The sequence below is a fragment of the Gekko japonicus genome, unplaced genomic scaffold (assembly GCF_001447785.1).
Source record: "Gekko japonicus isolate JY-2015 unplaced genomic scaffold, Gekko_japonicus_V1.1 scaffold1858, whole genome shotgun sequence".
Classification (NCBI taxonomy): domain Eukaryota; kingdom Metazoa; phylum Chordata; class Lepidosauria; order Squamata; family Gekkonidae; genus Gekko; species Gekko japonicus.
The window spans coordinates 40,612-49,441 of NW_015177068.1; the positions used below are offsets into that span (position 1 = coordinate 40,612).

An 8,830-nucleotide genomic window follows, 5' to 3' on the forward strand; every position below is an offset into this window, starting at 1 on the left:
GCTCACACTAACTCAGCTTAGAGGGAACACTGGTTCCATCTTCTTGGCACTCCCACCCCCTGCCTCCCCGTGAGGCAGTGGCACCATTAGAGCTTTTAGTGCTACTTGCTGTGTTTTGTTGGTTTTAATTGGTTTTTAATGATGTATTATACAATACTGTTGTACAACGCTCTAAGCCCTGTCCTTCGGGGGAGGGTGGTTTAAAATCAAATTAAATAAATAAATACGGTGTTGTTACATGCAATATGAACAAGGAGAAAGGGAACTATTATTTCAGTATGTGTTGTCTTATTTTACCTTGCTATTATAGCTGTGTAAAGTAATATATGTCTGACTTTAAAGATCTTTTTACCTCATGGGGTTACTTGTTGGACAGGAGTCAGGATCAATTTTTCCTGCCTGCAATTCCTAATGTTTCTGGAAGCAGAGTGAATTCTCTTGAAGACCGAATATCCAACCAGGAGAGGACCACAGCTGTTCTTCTGGATCAGGCCTTTCGAATCAAAGATGGCATTGTTTCTTACCTTCAGGGAAATAAAGGCTTTCAGCAAGGAGAGGCAGTAGCATGCCAGCTACTGGAGAACCACATACAGACTATCACAAGCATAGTTAAAAAGCTCAGCCATGATATCGAGGTACCTCTGCATTTGTGTTTAGCATTAACAGCAATTTGTTAAACCTCTAGTTTATCCAGTAGCTATGTATTTTTCAGATCCAGATAGGTTTAGTTAATATTAAGTTATTATAAAATATGTATGTCTTTATTCTCCCCAGGAGGCAGAAAGTCTGGCCAGGTAGCTGCAGGTAACTCTTGAATGCAAAATACCTAGTTAGCCTCATCATTAAGACAAAGGAAGCCACAAAAGGACAGATTTTGGTCTTGTGAGGCACCCATTAGTTTGGTCCAGCATACATTCATGATGGCTGTATATCGCAATCTTTCTTCTCAGTGTGCTCGTTTACATACAAGAAAGCTCTATGTGGGGAAAGATTAAAAACATCCCCCCTCAGACCCACTGGCAATCTATTTTCCCTTGCTTATATACTGAACTGGGCAGCTAGGGGAGGCAGTTAATTTTTAGTAGAAATGCAGGGATAGACATCTGCAAATGAAAAGATTTTAAAAACCACCATAATAATGAAAAGATTTCCGGCTCAGAGCTGGTTTTCAATCTGCCCCCATTGCTTGAGAATATGACATAATAGGGGTGAATAATTAGGGTCTTGGCAAAACTGGTCACCAGGGAGAGAAAAGTTAACAGCCCTTCTCTCAGAGTCATAACCACCATACTAATGGAAGCATTAAATGATACTCAGCATGAGAGAGCAAGTGCAGACGAGTCATAAAGTTGAAATGTATTTCTCTGCTTAGGAAACAGTAGGACAAGCCAATCGATGATCAGTATGTAGCAAACAACAAGCCCATTTGCAGGACAGGCAGCTTCTGATAGAGGATTTTAAAGTATGAGAAGAAACATCATAATTAAAAATCCTTTAAAGAATACTTAACATTGTTAGTTCAATTATATCCATGCAATAACAATGATATAATTAGAACAAAATTGAATATAGCTAAGGAGATAAAGCTCTCTGCATTTTTATGCTCCCATGTATTCTGAGAATTACCATAAAACTCCAGACTTAGGCCGTTCACTAAACATTATTCTCTAGGGGACCCAGTAGTGACACATGGATCACAAATGGCATCAGCGATGACCTGCATGCCCCACAACCTTGCAGGAACTCAGCTGCAAAACAAGTAAAATGGATGGTAGCTTCTCATCAGCTTCAATGCAGAAATCATATTTAGACACCTAAAGGAAGTTGCCCTGACCTGTATAGCCCAGGCTAGCCTGATTTCATCAGATCTCAGAAGCTAATCAAGGTTGACCCTCTGGCTTCTTTAGGGCCCAGGAGGGCCAGGCGATTTTGGGACCCCGATCTAAGTGCTCTCTGGGGGACATATGGGGAAAGGCGGTCCCTTAGGTAAGTAGGTCCCTGACCGTATAGGGCTTTAAATGTAAGAACTAGCAACTTGAACCGAATCTGGTATGCTATAGGCAGCCAGTGCAGAGCTTTTAGGGTGGGCTGGATGTGTTCCCACACAGGAAGACACAACAGCAGCCTCGCTGCTGCATTCTGTACCAGCTGCAGCTTCCGGATCTGGGACAAGGGCAGCCCCTTTAGGAGTGGTTAGGAGCAATGGACTCTAATCTGGGAGAGCCGGGTTTGATTCCCCACTCCTCCCCGTGCAGCTGCTGGTGTGACCACTGCTGAACGTCTCTTGCCTTGAAAACCATACAGGGTTGCCCTAAGTTGGCTATGATTTGACGGCACTCTCTCAGCCCCACCTACCTCACAGGGTGTCTGTTGTGGGGAGGGGAAGGGATTGCAAGCTGCTCTGAGCCTCCTTCGGGTAGTGAAGGATGGGGTATAAATCCAATCTCCTCCTCCCCCCTATTCCTCTACTTCCACTTCCAGCCAGTTTGGTGTAGTGGTTAGGAGCGTGGACTCTAATCTGAGAGAACCGGGTTTGATTCCCCACTCCTTCACATGCAGCTGCTGGCATGACCTTGGGTCAGTCACAAGTTCTCTCAGAGCTGTTCTCTCAAGGGCAGTCCTCGGGAGAGCTCTCTCAGCCCCACCTACCTCACAGGGGAAAGGAGATTGTAAACCACTCTGAGACTCCTTCAGGTAGTCAAGGGCAGGATATAAATCCAATCTCTTCTTCTTCTCTCTTCAAGCCAGTCCAGCTCATTCCACTGCTCTAGACCCAAACAAGGATCGGCTTTATCAAACGCATCTGCAATTTCATTATTCCTCATTATCCATTTGCATGACGCATCCGCCGAGAAGTGGAGCCGTTCACAAATTCTTGCCTTTTGCCCCCAATTAAACACACTATGTGGGGGGGGGGAATGGATGGAATAAAGGGAATCCCTAACTAAACCCCAACAAAGTGTCTCTGGAGAGGTTTTGAACTCTGATCCTGCAATTAAATGTGATAGTAATTAATCACCTTCGCCAAGCAATTTGCTGCCTACACAGGTGGCTTCCGTTTTTATGTCGAAATACGTTATTTCCTTTTGGCTATAAGCTTCTGGCACTGGGTGTCACCAGCCGTTTTTCCTACAGCCCAGTTCCCAAACCACTTGAATCCATAGCTTGACTTTGTTAACCGTATGAGAAGCGGTTCTTGCAGGTGAACTGGACTTTCGGAGAACACCTACAGCATTTTCATGGAGCATCTTCAGACACATGAAGACCCCTCGAACTTGCGTCTGCTGCTTAAGGGGGAATCAAAATGACTTGAGGGCAGGCAAGAATTTCTTCCTGGACCATTGCAAAGAGAGAAGGAGAAGAGGAGGAGGAGGAGATTGGATGTATACCCCGCCCTTCACTACCCGAAGGAGTGTCAGCGAGGCTTACAACCTCCTTCCCCTCCCCTCCCCACAACAGACACCCTGTGAGGTAGGTGGGGCTGAGAGAGGTCTCTCAAGAACTGCCCATGAGAGAACAGCCCTGAGAGAACTTGTGACTGACCCAAGGTCACCCAGCAGCCGCATGCGGAGGCATGGGGAATCAAACCCAGTTCTCCAGATTTGTACTTCTGGCAGTTACATTAAAGTTAGGACAAACAAAATGGAACATAGACAAAGTGTAGCAAAAACAACATTATATATTTAAAAACACATAAAACTCATTAAAATGCACAAGCACTTTAGGTAAAGGTTTCCCTTGCTCGAAAGCCAGTCGAATCCAACTCTAGGGATGTGGTGCTCATCTCCGTTTCCAAGCCGAAGAGCCAGCGCTGTCCAAAGACGTTTCCGTGGTCATGTGGCTGGCATGACTAGATGCCAAGGCACACGGAACGCTATTACCTTCAACCGAAGCAGTACCTATTTATCTACTTGCAATTTCTTGCTTTCGAACTGCTAGGTTGGCAGGAGCTGGGACCAGAGATGGGAGCTCACTCCGTCATGCGGCACTCGGGTCTCTAACTGTTGAACAAATGAAGTATTTCAGCCTTTAGAGACAGTTCTAGCCTATATTTTCTTGGCTACCAAGGCAAAGTGTGCCACTTTATAAGAAACATACTGGTTCAAATCAGAGAGAGAGAACATTAGTTTCTCCACCGCAGAAGAATTTATACCTTTTAAATCCCAGTGAGAAATTTAATTCTGAGCTTTATGTACATAGAGCAGAACAGAATATAATGTGGAAGATCTTCTGGGACCAATGCTCCACAAATACACAGATGTGCAGCAACTGGTGTTTGTGTGTAGCAACCATCTAGAGCAGCTGAAGGCATGGTTTGAAGCTATACAGATGTTAAGTCCATTCTAAAACTGGGGAAAGTAATGTTGAACAGATAAGAGGCTCTTCTATGGTTCTTTCGAAAAGTTTGCAACAGGGAGAAAATCTGGAGGAAGAGACTGTGTTTCTGAACTGTTCCTTGTTAACTTCGTTATTCTTGTTAAACATATTGAACAACAGAACAGTAATTTTTCAGGCTCCAAACACTGACCCATTTAAATAATAAAGGCATAATTTTACAAAATGGAAAACTGAACAAATGCCAGTACAGTCTCTAACACTCCCTGTAAAATCATAGATGCTGGAAAGGCAAATAAAAACAAGAGATGATATGACATCAGGAACCAATTTTGCTGTACAAAGCCTGGACCATAAACATCTGCAAGGAGTTGGGGATCTACGTGGAAGAGTAGCCAGGTAAGCCCAACACAATTTGAGTCTTTGTTGACAGCCACTGACTTTTGAAGAGCTGCCTCCTCCTATATTGTCCAGCCTGCCGGCTGAGACCCTCTTCTCAAGCCCTGTTCTCTTTGCCTCATCTGCAGAGGTATGGTGGGTGGCAACAAGAGCTAAGACTTTTTCAGTGGTGAAATCTACCTTGAGGCTTACCTGATGCCTATTTTCCTTTCCTTAAGGTGTCAGACTAAAAGGCTTTTAACTGAGAGGTTCTCTCTTTTTCGAGCTGTGTAAGAGTCTGCACCTAGGCTAAGGACTGTTTTTATCAATATCATTTTACAATGTTCTATTTGTTTTTATGCCATGGCTTGTTTTGATGGGTATGTTTATTATTATGAGCCTGGGTTGTTATACCCTGTTTTCCCGAAAATAAGACCTACCCAAAAAATAAGCCCTAGCAGGATTTCTATGCATTTGTGGTATAAGCCCTAGTGTGTCTTCTTGAGAAAAAATAAATATAAGACAGTGTCTTATTTTCGGGAAAACACGGTATTAGTATTTTTTATTGTTTTTATGTTTTTATTGTTAGCTTAAGATGGGTAGCTGTGTTTGTCTGTAGCAGTAGAAAAGAGTAAGAGTCCAGTAGCACTGTAAAGACTAACAAAGCTTGTGGTAGGGTATGTACTTTCATGAGCTGCTGCTCACTTCTTCAGATACAACTAGAACCGGAGTCCATCAGTCCTATATATTGGAAAGTGGAGTGATTTCAGATGCCAAATGACATTAGCAGGCAAATGACCATAGCAGGTGTGAGTGGATTAGGTGTGATATGCAGAGAGGTAGTAGACGCAGAGAAATCAGTATTGATAATGAGACAGGAAACCTAGGCCTCGATTCAGTCCAAGTGGATGCATTGTCTTGAGCTTCGATATCAGTTGCTGGACTGATTTGTGACCTAGGTGATAGATAGCAAAGAGAGGGGTGTGTGGTGTTTGGCTACAGTGGAGATGGACACCTAATTCAAGTGCTCCATCCCTCCTCTGCCTTTCAACCACCTTATCGATCACCCCAACTTTTTTCTAGTAGATATTAGTATGGGCAAACAGCACTTATCTAAGATTCACTCAATTCCATGGACCACCAAACAAATTTCTGATTTCTATTCCCACTCTAACAAGAGTCACCCAAATGGAGCAGAGATGGACAAGATGGCATTCAACAAAGACATGGTAAGCCCGCTAATAACCCCATTTACGGATGAGGCCATGGCCACTCTCCTCAACAACATGGAGCAGAGGTTTTTGACCAACATGACGGCTCTAATCAAGCCACTTTCTGATCAATTAACGGATCTGAGGCGGTCCCTAAGCACGGGTTCACAAAAGGCTGAATGTGCCTTGGAGCTTGGCACAGTACGTCAAGATGCTGCAGTTTGATCATGGCCACCTCCAACAGCATGTTATGAATTTAGAGATCTCGATGCGTCAGGCCAACTTGAAATTCAGGGGCTTCAATGAACAGGCCACCCCCAACTCCACCATCTTTCTTAATGACTTAGCTCTTCTAGGAATTAGATTTGGAGGATGGGGTAGCCCCTTTAATTTCTAACGCATACCGTCTAGGTCTGCCACACAGTCCCAAGAGAAATGACCCTCGAGGCATTCTTGCAGTAATCCCTGATGTTTGGTCCTGAAGAAAAATATTAGATCTGGCCAAAGCAATGGGATCGCTGTCTTTTAATGGAGATCCTATATTGGTTTTTCTGAACCTCCCCTCGAACATCTTAAATAAATGCCGCGATTTGAAGCCTATCACGGAAGCCCTTCACCAGGCACGCCTCCCATATAAATGGAAAAACTATGTGAAGCTCCATGTTATGCATAAAGATAGGCTCTTCCAAGCTGAAGATCTCCAATTTTAGTATATGTGCTGCCGAAGCAAGCACTGAAGCTGAAGATCTATATAGGACTAGTGGACTCACATTCTAGCTATATCTGAAGAAGTGAGCAGCAACTCACAAAAGCTCATACCCTACCACAAATCTTGCTAGTCTTTAAGGTGCTACTGGACTCTTTTCTTTTGTTAGCTTTGTTTGGTTTTGCTGTTACAACACTCCTCGAGCAGGTCTGGAGAGATGGCATACAAATTTTCGAAATACATAAATTTACTGTAGCTCTGCCAGCTCTCCAAAGAGTAAGGAATACTTTTCACTTAGAGGCTAGGTGGAGTTGCCCTTCCCACCATTGTCAAGCATACAGCAACTGAATTTTGATTCATAAAAGTTTTTATTTTTTCCTTTACTATGCCATTCATCTCTTTTGAAAGGGGCAGTTTGTTTCCAGTGCAAACAGGTTGCTGCAATTTAGACCACGCAGATTTCTGGAGCTTAAAAATTCAGCCCTATGCCCTTTTAATGTCCTTCTAGCTTTCTGTGAGCAGATCCCATACAGCTGGAAGAATGTCTAAATGACCCAGAATCAGGGATGGGGTCAGTTGTGCGTTTTCCATGGCATATACAGGGGGAGGGTATCATTCTCCAGTTGAAAAAATAATAACGTAATAAATTGCTACAAGTGACTCAAGTCCTATGGAAAAAAGGTAGGATAAAAGAATTTGCTCTCTTCAATTTTAAACTGGCACAAGAAGAGTGAACTGTAGGGATAAACTCTGAAAAATGAGGCTCTTGCCTACATAATTAACAGAGCATGAAAGAGTCTGTATCATTAGCTTTGTTTTAATTATCTGAGCTGTTTTATAAATTAAGGCCAAGGATTCCATTTATTTATTTTTACACAGAAAAGCAAATTCTCCGTGCTCAGCACATCCTTCTGACATTGCAGCATAAGGGCTGGCTCTATTTGCTATATTTAACAATTAATTTTTAATGGAATGGTCTGTGAATAATTGCCCTTAGGTTAGGCAAGGATACAATAAAATGAATTATAATTTATATATGTAAGGACATTTTGCATATTGCTTGCTTGCTACAAGGGTTCCCTTATGGAAATGTTGAGCTGGCTTAATTTGTAGTGGTGAACCACTGCCAGTAAAAAATATTGAAGTAAGCAGTAGTGATATTTACCAGTGAAGAAAGTTGCCGTCTGTTAATCCAGATGCAACAAGTGCCCATTCCAAAAGGCTTGAAGACCAAGCTTCAGCTTTTAAGACCCACATATAGCTTCATGCAATAGAAAATTTGAGTAGCTCACCCACAACTTTTGGTCCTTTATTATTTTAACAGGTTGTTGATGTCTGGGAACAAATAAGCACTTCCCTTCCCATTTTTTTATATGTATTAAGATTCACGTACCATCTCATAGGAGCTGCGGTGGCTCAAGTGGTTAAGACGCTGAACTGCAGGCTGTGGAAGGTCAGTAGTTCAGCAGTTCGAGACCCGAGTTGCTGCATGACGGAGTGAGCTCCCGTCTCTAGTTCCAGCTCCTGCCAACCTAGCAGTTCGAAAGCAAGAAATTGCAAGTAGTTAAACCACTTCGGTGGGAAGGTAACAGCCTTCCGTGCGCCTTGGTGTTTAGCCATGCCGGCGACATGACCACGCGTCTTTGGCTTTGAAACGGAGATGAGCACCGCAACCCTAGAGTCGGACTCAACTGGCTTTCGGGCAAGGGAACCTTTACCTTTTTACCATCTCATACCATGATGCTTACTTTACATGAGCAGAGTACTGACATGCATTAAATAGAAATAAAACCAGCTAATGTTCATTAGACTGTGTTCTTCTTACCCGTACTTCATCCTTCAACTATACAATGGGGATAAATAAAGCTGAGAATGGCTTGCCTATAGCAACTTCATGGCAGAACTGAAATTTGAATGAGGAATTTGATAGCCAGTTCTTTCAGTCTGGCACCTTCTCATTCTGGTTAAGAACTAATTAGCATAGCATCGCACAGTGATTAAGAGCCGGGGTCATTTCCTGCCGGAGTGCAGCAGAGCCCGCCCCCAGCAACCCTCAGTCGGGTCACAAGGAGCGGGAAGCAACAAGGTAAGTTGGAGGGGCCCCCGGGCAGGCCGGGGAAGGCCCTGCAAGTGGTGGGGAGGCATTTAAATCCCTCCCCATGCCTTCCCCCTGGTGGTGGCGGGGGCTTGATCGGGTGGG

General features: G+C 43.6%; 1 protein-coding gene across 1 annotated transcript in view; it reads left to right on the forward strand.

The window, feature by feature from the left end:
• The first annotated feature begins 326 nt into the window (after window positions 1-326).
• Window positions 327-8,830, forward strand: part of FAM81B (family with sequence similarity 81 member B) — a 28,973-nt gene continuing 20,469 nt past the window's right edge. The window contains exons 1-2 of the mRNA XM_015428191.1: window positions 327-635; window positions 4,616-4,734. Of these exons, the coding sequence (XP_015283677.1) occupies window positions 327-635; window positions 4,616-4,734 (428 nt within the window). The remainder of the gene's footprint in view (window positions 636-4,615; window positions 4,735-8,830) is intronic.